Raw genomic sequence first — 14,219 nt, forward strand, 5'->3', positions numbered from 1 at the left:
TTAAATGTTTTTAACGTATTTTTTGCAATGTTTCCTACGCAAAATGGACTTCTAAAGCGTCACCAGATGGCTCTACTATAGCCACAAAACGTCTTCAGTGGCTCCACAAAACGTCTGTGGCTCTACTATAGCCACAAACGTTATCAAACATCTCATTGCGGGAAACGTGGAAGTAGACTCAAAAGGGGGATGAAGATACCATGTTCACTTCAACTAGGACCTGCTCTACGCCACCTGCTCTACGTCCTCAGTGTTTTTCAGCTAAACAAAAGTTGCCTAATATACTCGTGTGTAACGCGCATTCCTTGACGTATTTTTTGCAATGTTTCCTACGCAAAATGGACTTCTAAAGCGTCACCAGATGGCTCTACTATAGCCACAAAACGTCTTCAGTGGCTCCACAAAACGTCTGTGGCTCTACTATAGCCACAGACGTTATCAAACGTCTAATTGCGGGAAACGTGCAAGTGGACTCAAAAGGGGGATGAAGATACCATGTTCACTTCAACTAGGACCTGCTCTACGCCACCTGTTCTACGTTCTCAGTGTTTTTAAGCTAAACAAAAGTTGTCTAATATACTTGTGTATAACGCGAATTCCCTGAACAATAAAATTAACTAACCCGAAGTTATAATCAAGTAGAACAACGCCTCAATCGCTATAATAAGTGAATACTGGGACATTACTTCTGAGTCTGATTATATCTTCTGAGGTAATGGGACTTCAGAAGTAATGGGACATTACTTCTGAGCACGCATTAAAGGCTACACTGGTTACTTAAATACTCATTGCAACCGTGGCCTGAATCGTCACGGAGGCGGCGTAGGATTTTACTTTCGGGACGATCTACAGTCAAAGCTGTTAAGCGATCCAATTGATATTATGCATGACCATGAGATATTGTGTACTGAATGTAAACCAATACATTTATCCAGAGGATTCTTGTAATTGAACGTCACTTTGGTCTGTTTCTGTCTGTCGTCCTGTCTATGTTTCCAGTTGTTGGCATCCTGAGAGTCCCAGATACAAGAAAGAACTTATTTAGCACTTACAGGTTTTCGCAGACAACATGTCCAAAAATCTGCCTCTCCTGCCTTTGTGATTGCCGATGAATTTAACCAAACAAACAGTGGGTTTCCAGTGTCTTGGATTTACGGAATATTGTCGTAATACCGACCCATCAGATTGGCGGCATACTTGACTTAATCTTAACAAACCTTAGAGACTTCTATGATGCACCGCAGTCCCTAGGACCCCTCCAGAATTCCGATCATTTTATTATTTTCTGGGAAGCAAATTCAGCAATCCCCAAAACCAAACGAGTCAAAATTACTATACGACCACTAATAAGAAATTCGATTTCTACGTTCGGTCACTGGATTGGCAACTACAAATTTGATGACATTTGCTCCGAGCCGGACATCAACGTCAAAGTCAGTAAGCTAAATGGCCTAGTTCAGGAGAGGTTCCATGCTTATTTCCCGACTAAAATCATAACCGTTACAGATACTGATAAACTATGGATCATAAGTGACCGCAAGGACCTAATGAAGACTCGCTGCCGCCTTCACAGCAATGACGATTCAGCTGTTTCAGCCAAGTTACGGAACAATATTGTCAAACTGAACAGGCGAGCGAGGAGACAATATGTGAAGACAAAATTATGCCCTTACTTAGGACAGATCTACGCAAATGGGATTCGTCAGTAAAAAACCTACTGGTAAAACGACATCCAGAGACTTAAGGGTATTGAAAGGGGACGGTACCTTGTTATCGGCTGCGGAAGTGAACACCTTTTTTGTTGGCATCTGTACCAACTTTCCGTCAATCATAAGTTCCGAAATCGAGTCTGTCATTACTGAAGCAGAGATTGATAATGTAGGTGTAATTTCCGAGTTTGCCGTTTACAAGCAGCTTCAGAAGCTGAATAGGAACTGTGCATCCTTCCCAGGCCAGCTTCCTTTAAAGTTGTCACGTGAATTCACTATTTTCCTTGCCAAGCCTCTCTCCTCCATTATTAACCAGTGTTTCCAAGAGCAAGTGTTCCCTAGTGCTTGGAAGAGAGCGTACGTTTGCGTCATACCCAAAGTGAAGGGTTCCAAATCTTGCGACCAACTCCGACCTATCTCAACAACCCCAAACCTGTCTAAGGTGGCAAAAACGTTTATATACTGCGAGCTGATGTCACATATTTCTCCTTCTCTTGACCCAATCAGTACGGATGCTTGAAAGGAAACAGCGAAACCGTTTACTTAGTGAGAATAAATTACCTTATTGTCGAGTGGCTTGATCGAGGAAGTGCGATTGTCGATCTTCTCCTAGTGGATTACCAAAAAGCCTTTGACCTTATTCGCCATTTCATAGCTTTGATAAATTTACGTGCGATGGGTGCACGCAAGCATATTCTCCTTTAATGATCGATTTTTTGCAAGACCGTTTCCAGTGCGTCTACAGCCTTTTCCCTGGAGACACCAACTCCGAACGGGCTGAGCTCCCGTGTGGTGCTCCAAAAGGCACGAAACTTGCAGCGCTGTTGTTTTTAGCAGTTGTAAACCTTGTCCCTTCTGAGTTTGAGGACAGGTTTAAGTATGTAGACGACTTGTCAGTTCTGGAGTGAGACTGGAGTGACTGTGATTGGAATTGTCACAATTCCAGTCATAATTGTCACAAGTGAGACTGGAATTGCCTGCTCCAAGAACAAACCGTTTCGCCGATTCGTCCGTTTTACATGTCAGTGTTTAATAGGCTACAGTCTCGTGTTTTTTCTTTTTTTCGTTGTAAGTATTAGCGCCATATAGTTGGAATTTTTATTCTAAACTATGATTGCCTGTATAAATAAAATTATACTATACTATATGCGAAAAAACGAGTAAGCCACCTTCCCCATCCTCAACCCACTCGAAATTCATCAAATGGACCTCTTTCCCAGAAAAAACTTAAACAATGGCCCAGAAATACACCTGTTTACATTTTGATTCCTCCATCTAATAACTAGACCAATTTACACCAACGGTCTCTTCGTACAAGCGATCTTTTAGCTTGTCTAAGGAGTATTTAATCTATTAAAGAAAAAAAAAATAAGGAAGAAATAATACAAACTTACAATCAACCTCTTTGTAGTAGTATCCATTCGGATACACCCCATATAACGTTGATGAAATCACAACCCCGAAGGAAGTTGCATACTTTAATCCATTGGCTAAATGAGGAAACGCCTCCTTTGAATCTTTGTAACGACGAAGGCACTGAGCAAGTCTAAACCAGGCGGGAAGACAGAGAACTAATAGACGGGTCCACCATAATTCTTGCAAACATTTACTGTTCTCTGAAAAATAAAAAACTTTCGTGAAACTAGAAAAACAAAAGAATATAGAGGAAATAGCCCGTCAAATCCTTCCTCCTTGTTACGTCTATACTGAAAGTAAATACTAATTAGAATGGTCAATTTCCTGAAGAAACTTCTCTACCCTTGTACATTTTTGAGCTTTTGCTTCTTAAATTTTTTACCATTGTGCGCACGCACTTTGTCGCAAGATTGTACTTTGATTTGACTGTAGAAAAGTCTTTCCCTGTCCCTAAGACACAAGGTTATACCCCACTCCCAGACCTTTTTCTTTGTATTTCTTTAATGATTTTTTATACAACGTTACGTTACGATTTCAAGAAGCACTTTTAATTCATGAAAGGTAGAGAGACACCCACCAAGATAAAAAAAAAAAAATGTTCTAATACCTCTAATTTGGATATTTTCTTTTGATAATTCATTGAAACATGTATATAACGAAAACCTACCTATTAGCAAAATATAGCAATATGCAGGGATCTTCCTCAGCTATATTTTTTCATTCCTCTTTTCTCCTCTATTATTAGTTACTCACACCTTAAATGGAGCGTTTTAAGAAATGGGAAAGGTCAAAGTAAATATCGTAATTTACTTATTAAAATTTTAAACCCAATTTCGTTACACTTGATTATACTTGATCGTCAGGATATTCTCTAGAAAAAAAAAATTATGCCAGCACGTTTCCAAAATCCCTTCGACATGAAACACTAAATATTTTTCATCTGAATAAAAGTAACAGCAAAAAAAAACAAGACAAAAAACTAAATATACGAATAATATGCGATTAAATTTGACATAGGTCTCTGTTTGAACTCAGAATATTTACAACGACCCAGAACTATGCAGAGTGGCAAGGATAATCCCCCCCACCTTCCAAAAAAAAAAATTAATACCAACAAACTTCCAAATCTTAACACCGAACACCAAATATTTTCTTTTTTTAATGTCAGTTTGACAACAATCAAAAATTGCTCTATTATTCCCAGTTTTTTTCATATCCACCGGGGGCCATTGAATGATAAGAAAGTAACTGCATCCGCTATCTGCCGGCTCTATCTGCCGGGGCTTCATTTAGGGGGGGGGGAGGCAGGCTGGAGCTATAGCCCCAACCTGATTTCAGGAGGGGCCCAAAATTAGCTGTCACAATTTCTGTCAAATTGATTTGAACTGTAAAAAACAAACTGTGTAAAAAAGTGGTCTCAATTAAACACATCCGTTTCTAATATAGCTGTACTTCACAACAATATACAGTGTGCGTCATTCCCAAACATATTTGTTTATCATTCCTATTTCGTATATTGCAACACATTTTTATTGCCTCGTTGCTACAGCCACGGAGACTTTCATTTCAATCAAGTAATTGACCCAGAATCCGTAATAAAATAATACATGTCAGTTACGTGATTCTGAAGCAGTGGTCCCCTCTACAAGGCCGTATCCAGGAGGGGGGGATAGGCATTTTGAGCCCCCCCCCCAAAATGTTTGTATGATTCGTGAAAACGTAGTAAAAATGAAAAAAACAAATTTTTTATGTATAGTATTTTTGTGTAGCCCCTCCCCCCGAAAAGAAATCCTTATTTAGAACACCCTCCGAAAAAAAATTCCTGAATACAGCCGTGCCCCTCTATATATTCGTATTACGTACTCTATATTTCTTTGAGTCTGTTTGTGAATCTGTTCTGACTCATTTCTGAGTCGTGTGTGACTCAGTTCCTTCTCTGTTCCTGGACTTTGTAAATAAAATACTATTTTTTTTACAACGGCAAACTTTTTGCGCTTCTAGTAGCCATAGAGGTATAGACACCAGACCATTGGGATTTAGCAAGTTCCTTATGCTTTTTCTTCTTTGCCTACAGCCATCACAATAGGAAATTTGATTTCATTCAAAATGGTTATTTTAGGAATTTTGTTTCTGGAACTGTCTGAAAATTTAGCGTCTTGAATTTTGAAAAAAATCAAAGTGTGAATTTTCGACCATTAATTTCTTTTAGAGTTCAGGAAAGATAAGAAAGACAAGAAAAACATATTCTTTGAAAAATTCAAAGAATCATTACAAATCTTGAAGGACGGTACTTAATCTCATACACCAAAGATCATAACAAAATGAGAATATGAAAATGGACAGGATTTGGTTAATAAGAGAGTTAAAAAGAAATTTTATCAAAAATCAAAGACCAAATATTTCGATTTCACAAACGTAAGGTTTTATCAACAGGAAGAGATTTTAGCTTGAACCAATTTATAAAAATGGTGAAAAAACATAACAAATGAGAGCTCTACCGGAAAATTCCTGAGCAATGAAAGAAAAACTCGAATATATCAATTGATGTTAATTCAAGAAAATGTATGATGGGGGGAGGGGAATTTACTGTTCAACATCCAGAAGGAGGTGAAAATTTTTTGTTTTTTAATTTTTCTGTGAAAACACCAAACCAGTGTCATTAGCGGCCACTTTTCATGTGGGCAAGCCTGTATTACAGAAATTGCACCACATGAAATTTACATTAATTGCCATGCTCATAGACTCAATCTTGTGTTGGGTAATTCCATTCAGAACTAGAGTTAAATGGTATCTGTTTTCTGCACTCTTCAAGAGATTTACTGTTTTATTGTGAATAGCAATATACGCTACCAACTGTTTGTTAATGCTCAAAAAGCCACCGGCATAACTGTTCTCCAGCTGGAGAAATCATCTACTACAGATGGTCTTACTGAAATTGATTGGTGAGCAAAGTACTGAATAGATACAACTGTATTTTGGCCGTTTTATCAATTACCAGAACATCTAGTGACGGGGAATTGGCAGCTCAGGCCCACGAATTTCCAACCAGACGTCATACATTTGAGTTTATATTGTTACTCCATCTAGCGGACAAAATTTTGTGCCACAAACTTTGTGTGAGCAGCTGCTGGAGATAGATCTAGTTTTCTCTAGAGCTGCTGGTCTTATTGAAGGTAAGCGAGATAAAATTATAGACATACAAACTGACGATGATTATGAAAAAATCTTTCATAAAGCAAAAGTGAAGACCTGGGTGAGTGCAGTTTCAGTGAAGACCTTTGGTAAGATTCTCAGAATTCTGATTTTTCGTGTAAAAGACCAAAACATGCACAGAAAGTAGCTTCCTGCTTACGTGATTTTGTAACAATGTGGACTTTGGGAAAAGCAATCTTGCCGAAGTGAAAGAATCAACTAAAATCTTTTAAGAATGGGTCATTTTCTCGTGACAGATATATTGTGCTCCAAGTTTGAAAGCTGCTTCATGAATGCTGTTCCACGGTTAGAGTCAATCTCTGCGATAGGTGTTAATTTACCAGACACAAATCTGCTGACCTTGCAAATGGATCTCGTGAGAAGATATATAGACTCATTAGCCAATAAGCCAAAAGTTGAACTTTGCGATTGTCTGAAGGCAATATGCAAATTTTCATTACTCTGTCCATCACAATGGCTAGTAATGAGAGATTCTTTTCTACACTATGCCTGATTAAAACCTATTTAAGATCAACAGAGACAGAAGGCTCAGTGATCTGATGTTGATATTTAGTGAAAAGGCTCTTGTGAAAATGTTGGATTTCAATGCTATGGTTGATATTTTTGGAAAAACGAGACCTTGACCGCTCCCAGTGTTGCAGTAATACTGCAAATTACTTTTTAACTTAAATTCTCTCTGTGTTCATTAAACACTTTTAAATTGCTTTTTACTATTATTAGTCAATTTTGGGAGAGACCTGTACTAACCCCTGTGAAGAAATATTGATCTTCGACAAATGCGAGCCAGACAGTTTAGGGGCCCACAGAGTTTGCTTTGCCCCCCCCCCTACCTCAGAATGAAATGACGCCACTGCCTATATGTCTCTTTTTATCGAGGAATTTTCGGAAACAGGTCTAGTCTGGGTGGCCTACTTAAGTTAATAATATAAAAAAATAAATCAAATATCTGTCAGTACATTGGAAAAAGCTTGAGGTTCAGAGAACTGAAATTTAGAAAAAGAAATAAAAAGATTTGAGATTAGACCATTTAAAGCAACGTTAAAAAGGGCAATAAGAATGAGTTATATTTTATTTTAAACATTAGATTGGAGAAAGAGTGTCTATATGGCGTAAAATAACACAGTATAGATTTCAAAGAACACACTCTAAACAATTAACTAAAAACTATTTGGCCAAATTGTCCGATATTTCTTTTAAGAGAATATCTTGAACTCTTGAGATAAAAATAAGAATTTTCACGTCAAATAATTTTTTTTTACAGTAAAGGAAAGGAGAAATGAAATCGTCTTTCTGGGATATGTGATGTGAGGACCATGTGATGAAATCAAGTCGACTCCATGACTCTACGCTACAATATATCGTCTTTCCCCAGTATTCAAAGAACAAGTGCTGTCTCACAAGAGAAACGGCAATGGAGTAAAAAGTATTGTTAACGATGCCTCAAGAGTGGAGGGGCTTACTGATGCTCATTTGCTTTAAACAATTAAACTTTCAGCTTAAAGGTTTTGAAAGACAATCTGTAAGTAAAAAGCTTTACTAAATAAAACTTAACGTAAAGATTTATTGGGGGGGGGAAGGCTTTAATGACGGATGAGTCCTGTTCATTTTAGGATCCTATGTCACTTTTTGCTTTCATTTATAAAAAACAAGCGTTTTTTACTATCTAATTCTTTCCCAGATAAGAATAACTTTTAAGCTATAAATTGGTCAAAAAAAGAAAGACATTATAAGTTTCTGGAACCAACTGAATTTTACACAACGAAGAATTACTTGCAAATTCACGAATATAAATACTTATTCATTTACTACAATCTTAGTGGATGAAAAACAAATGTGGACAAAGCATGATAATATCATAGTTAATATGGACAATAAACTAATCTTAATTTAAAACATTTTTTTATACCTAGGAAAAACAAATTACCTAGGACAAATTACCTTCTTGATAATACCAGTTTCCATTTAAGGTTCCATAAAAGCAAGAGAGATAATGAAGATCTGCTAATGCTCTGGTTAAACTGTTCAGTTGGTCTGCTATCCAAAAATCCGCAAAATTTACGAATGCAAATGGTGCAATACACATTCTACCCTGAAAAATAAGAACTCATTTATGTTCACACAAAATATGGTGGAGTAAAACAAGGGTAAATACAAACTCCTTAATTCTTAATTCTCAATTTCATTTCCCCAACGTCTTATCCTTTTTTTTTTTTTAACTAGCTTCTTAATGAATATCAACATTAAGTTGTTTTTCTTTCTTTTCAGTTTAATTAAACGCACCTAAACCAAGTTTTATCTACATCACAAAATGTAACCGATTGATTATCCAAGACATTAAGTTGTTTTTATTTCTTTTCAGTTTAAATAAACGCATCTAAACCAAGTTTTATTTAGAGCATAAAATGTAACCGATTGATTATCCAAGACATTAAGTTGTTTTTATTTCTTTTCAGTTTAAATAAACGCATCTAAAACAAGTTTTATTTAGAGCATAAAATGTAACCGATTGATTATCCGATTGATTGATTAAGTTGTTTTTATTTCTTTTCAGTTTAAATAAATGCATCTAAACCAAGTTTTATTTACAGCATTTTATTTATTTAGAGCATAAAATGTAACCGATTGATTATCCTAGGGCATTTGGAAAATATATGTACTTCCAACACCATAAGAGAGTAGCTCACTTGATTAACAATACGGCTAATATAGAACACAATTAAATAAAAAAGATAGTTTTCGCATTAAAGTAAAGAACATCTTCAAAACTAGAAATTTACAAATATTTTCATAAATACTTTTTTTTTACAAAGCTGGAATTGTCCAGCCTAAAGGATCCAAACTGGCCGTTAATTATCCCATACTAATTAACAGCTCAACACACACAACCTGTAATTAGATTGTTTAAAGCAGGGACTAGTAGTCCGCCCCCCCCCGCCTGATCGTTCCGGTGATCGTTCAGGAATTACTTAGAAGCATGGCTGAAAAACTGAAAGTAGGGGTAGTCACTACCGTGACATTCTAATCGTCATGGTAGTGACTATTATATCTGGAAAGACTGTTTAATGAGTAACTAACGATGTCACTCATGTTGTTGTCATTGTAGCTAGTTCAGAAAAGGAATCTTGCGGCAAGATTGTTGAAATTTCAAAACAGGTATTTACTGGAATATATATTTCGGAATGGAAGTAGTCTAGACAGAAGAGAGGCCGGGAGTCATAAAAGAATGCTGACACAATCAAACAGTTCGTGGCAACGAACTGTAAGTAAGAAGCGACACGGCTCAATAGTAACCAAACTCTGAAAAACGGAATTTTGGTACCAATAGATATATCAAAAGAATGAGCTTTCTATACTAATTTCAAATATATAAATTTGATTAATTTCAGTCTTACCTTTTAAAAGTTACAAGCCTGACAACATTTTTCTGACTTTCGAAAAAAGGGGGAAACAGCCCCTAAAAGTCAAGAGATCCCAATAACACTTATACGATCAGATTCAGCGTATCACAGAGCCCTAATTTAGATGTTTCAAGCTTCTATCTGCACAAATGTGGAATTTTGTATTTTTCGCCAGAAGAAAGGTCACGGATGCGTGTTTATTATTTTTTTTTTACCCAGGGGTGATCGTATCGACCCAGTGGTCCTAGAGTATCGAGAGAAAGCTCATTCAAACAGGAATTAAAATTTCTAGTGCCCTTTTAAGTGACCAAAAAATTCGAAGGCAATAAGGCCCCCTCCCCTCCCCTTTTTTCCCAAAATCGTATTTGAAAGGCCCAATAATTATGCCTTTTGGTATAACATCCCCCCCCCCCACAGCCCCAGGGGAAAGGCCTTTAAGTTATAAATTTGCCCATTGTTTGCGCATAGGATTTCGTTATTGGGATGTATGCACACATTTTTTGGAGGGGGGGGGATTTTCTGCTGGGAGTTTTTCCAAGGGGATATTTTCCATGGAGAGGGAAGTTTCCAGTGACTGGACTTGTCAGGGGAAATTATACACTGGGGGAATTTGCCTCAATTCTTATATAAAATTCTTTTTATGTCTTGCTTTCTCTTTTCCGTCTGAATTTTACGCGCGGAGTGGTTAAGAGTAACTGTCCGGGGTGAATTTTCACTAGGAATGAATTGTCTAGAGGATATTTCCGCTGGGAGGCGGTTTCTCCGTGGAGGTGGGGCCATATTTCCTTGCATTATTTAAAAACGATCAGAAATTAAATAAAAAACTAAGTCTTTTCAACTGAGAGCAAGGAGCAAGATTAAAACTTAAAACGAACAGAAATTATTACGTATATAAAGGCGTTTGCCCCCCTCCTCAACACCTTGCTCTTTACGCTAAAGTTTGAATTTTATCCCAATTCTTTAAGAGTGACTCCTGAACGACAAGGGCCGTTTAATTAGAACAATGAGACGCTTTTTTTTAAAGTGCTAAAAAACTTTAGCGTAAAGAGCGAGGTGTTGAGGAGGGGGCAACCCCATTTATATACTTAATAATTTCTTTTCGTTTTAAGTTTTAATCTTGTTCCTTACTTTCAGTTGAAAAAACTTGTTTTTTTTATTTAATCAACTGAAAGCAGGGATAGTTTTATGTAGGAATGTGTCACAGCTTGGCATCATATCATCAGAAACTATAAAATAAAACATTGCTTTTAGAAAAAGATGAACCAATTGTTTCCATATACCACTTTGTTTCCATAAGCTCATTTAAATGCATCTTAGTGTTTTCACTTCAGACATGTTTAGGGGCTGTATACGTGGCAAAAACATACACTTCTTACACCGGAAGAAATTAGTTCATTAAATATGAAATTCAACTTGGTAGAAATTTATAAATTACCATATGTTCTGATATAGAGTACAATTAAATAAAAAAAAACAACAAGTGTTTGCATGAGAGTAATAGGATTTTAGGAATTTGCAGAAAGAAAGAAAGCATTAGCATGAAAGCCATTGGTTGTGCTATTGCACTGGCTAAGTAAAGAGGGATGTGGGAAAAATGCATAATTTTATTCTTTTCAACAAGTGACTTCGTATAAAAGGAGTTGTCGAAGAAACTTTGGAAGAAGCTCATGTTCAACTGATAAAAAGGAAATATATGAATACTATTACTACAACTACTGTTACTACTACTATGACCCATGTACTATTACAGCAAAGGGTATGAAGGTAAACAAGAATATTGAATATTGGTAAAAGAGAATATTGAGGAGAAAGTTGAACTAAATTAAAACATACAATGAGAAAGCATGCTGTCAAAAGAGCGTATCTCAGGAATGACTTTGGGTATTACGTTAAAACCTTCAAGGAATGCTTAGGGGGAAGATCAATTGACCAAAAGGCAATATGTGCATGCTACTACTAATACTAATACCAGTTATACTACTTCTACTACTACTTCTTTTGCAGCTACTACTAAGGCTAAGAGTAATAAGGTAAAAATTTCAGAAAATGTTGAGGAGGAGGTTTAACTAAATTAAACACACTATGGGCACACCTGCTATCAAAAGGCATATCGACCAACAATATCATGACAATGGGTTATAGTATTAAGTTGAAACTTCCAGGTCTAAATGAGGGGGATGTTCAACTGATCAAAAGGCAATATTTACATACCACTACTGCTACTACTAATGTAGTACTACTACTAATCCTACTATTACTACTGGTTCTTACTACTACTACTACTACTGCTAAAGTTATAGGTATAAAGGTGAAAATTTCAGGGAATATTGAGGGGGAGGTTGAACTGAACTAAACACACTGTTTGGGTGTAGGTTATCAAAAGAGCGTATCAGGAATATCTTAGGAACATCTAGGAGTATGAAGTTGAAACTTACAGGACTTGTTGTGGAGGATGTTGAAATAGCCAAAAGGCAATATTTGCATGCATCTATTACTACTTCTACTACTGCTGGTACTACTACTGCTACTACTACTACTACAACCACTTCTACTACTGCTACTACTACATCCCCTAAAAAAAGGGTACTAAGGCGAACATTTTAGGGAATTTTGAGATACTGTTGAACTAAATCAAAACACACTATGCGCATTACAGGTTGTCAAAAAGAAGTATCAGCAATGCCCCAGGAATTGTTTATGGTATTAAGTTGAAATGTTCAACGTGTATTGTGGGTGAATTTGAAATAAAGGTGACATGTGGCATACTGCTATTAATACTACTACTACTACTACTACAGTTATTGGTACTACTGAAGCTAAGGGTATTAAAGTGAAGCTTTGAGGAAATGTTTATTGAGATTTTGGACCAAATTTAAATAAACAACGAGCATGCAGATTGTCAAAAGGGTGCGCCAGCAATATCCCAGGAACGGCTGAGATTATTAAGTTTAAACCTTCATGGTATGTTGAGGCGGATTTTGAACTAGCTAAAAGGCACTTTGTTTAAACTAAGACTACCACTACTACGATTACTGTAACTAGTGAAGCTAACGGTATTAAGGTGAAACCTTCACGGAATGCTAAGGGGTATTTTCAACCAAATCATAATACACTAAATGCATGCAAGTTTTTGAAAAGGGCATATAAGCGATATCTAAGGAAAGGATTAGAGCATTAAGTTGAAACTTTCAGTGCATGCTGATGGGGATGTGGAACCAATCAAAGGGCACTATGTGCATATTCATGCTATTACTACTATTACTATGACAATAATTATAACTTCTTTTAAGGCTAAAGGTATTAGGGCAAAACTTTAAGTGAATTTTTAAAGGGATATTGAGCTAGCTCAATATCCCTTTTTGCATTCAGGTTGCCAGAAAGATATATGAGAAATTTCCCAGGAACCGCTAAAAGTACTAGGTCAAAATATTTCCACAAAAATAAAAAAATCCAAATTTTCAAAATGGCGTATATTATTAAAAATTAAAACAACAATTTGAATCAAGGGCATATATAAGATTTTGTTCGCGGGGCGGGGGAGGGCGGGGGGAGGGGGTTGGTACAATAAAAAAAAACGCATCAAAAATTTTGTATATGCATTTTGTTACGTTTCTACGATTCGGATAAAAATTTCGTAGGGAGGGGGAGTTCGAGTTGCATTCATTCCTATGAACAAAGTAGGCAATTATAAATATTAGGAAGTTCATAGTCTTGCTATGCTTGTCTATGCTGTTGATTTATAATGGAAGAGAAAGTTACCATCAACCTTGGAGTACTTACCATTACCCGAAGTAACCAAAAGCGTGCGCCATGCAAAAAAGTCCGGGATGGGTTGAATAGGAAGGCTATCATTATTACAGCCAACATCAAGGGGCTGACGTAAGGTGGCACAGTTAGTATGTCAGCGTACAAGAAGCAGAGGACACTCAGACACCACGAAACACCTTGAAAAAGAATTTTCTTTTTATTCTTTAATTTCCTTTCGTTCTGTCAAAGATAAAATATCTAGATGTCTTGACAAGCCCTAGTATTTTTATTCCTTTATTTTCTTTCTTTTGCAAAATAATGACAGCAATAAGTTAATTATGCTTTCATCCGACGTAGCCTAGTCAGAGAGCTATCAAATTTCCTGAATAACAACCTGCTCAATTTATTAACTTTTTTTTTAACAGCAGTAGTCAAACGACCAATCCAGGCGACCAGCCTCTTCAACCCACGGTTCATATATTCATGTATGCAAATTCTTGTATATTATAACAGAAAAAGAAAAAAACAATCTAGATAACCTAGAACATAATACCCCCACCCTTGCACAGAGATAGAAGGGGAACGACACAATAAAATGATTTTAAACTTGAGAGATTTCTAGAGAAGAGACTGAAACAGATAATCTGAGCTGAGGAGGACAGAGGAAATATCTCCACCAATATGTCTACCTCACGTCACTTAATCTGCAACTAGTTTGTTGTGGTAGCATTCACTA

The 14,219-nt window shown here is 36.5% G+C and overlaps 2 protein-coding genes across 2 annotated transcripts in view; one reads left to right on the forward strand and one right to left on the reverse strand.

Moving 5' to 3' along the window:
* LOC148956798 (solute carrier family 53 member 1-like) overlaps nt 1-1,112 on the forward strand; it is a 38,684-nt gene extending 37,572 nt beyond the window's left edge. Inside the window, exon 5 of the mRNA XM_089092038.1 lies at nt 936-1,112. Within this exon, the coding sequence (XP_088948164.1) occupies nt 936-1,112 (177 nt within the window). The remainder of the gene's footprint in view (nt 1-935) is intronic.
* A 1,872-nt stretch (nt 1,113-2,984) lies between these two features.
* LOC148956799 (solute carrier family 53 member 1-like) overlaps nt 2,985-14,219 on the reverse strand; it is a 68,843-nt gene continuing 57,608 nt past the window's right edge. The window contains exons 9-12 of the mRNA XM_089092052.1: nt 13,517-13,680; nt 8,277-8,427; nt 3,104-3,325; nt 2,985-3,043 (exon numbers count right to left, since the gene is read on the reverse strand). Of these exons, the coding sequence (XP_088948178.1) occupies nt 2,985-3,043; nt 3,104-3,325; nt 8,277-8,427; nt 13,517-13,680 (596 nt within the window). The remainder of the gene's footprint in view (nt 3,044-3,103; nt 3,326-8,276; nt 8,428-13,516; nt 13,681-14,219) is intronic.

This window comes from Artemia sp. Qi Xiang Cuo, chromosome 1, assembly GCF_049724085.1.
Source record: "Artemia sp. Qi Xiang Cuo chromosome 1, ASM4972408v1, whole genome shotgun sequence".
Taxonomy (NCBI): Eukaryota; Metazoa; Arthropoda; class Branchiopoda; order Anostraca; family Artemiidae; genus Artemia; species Artemia sp. Qi Xiang Cuo.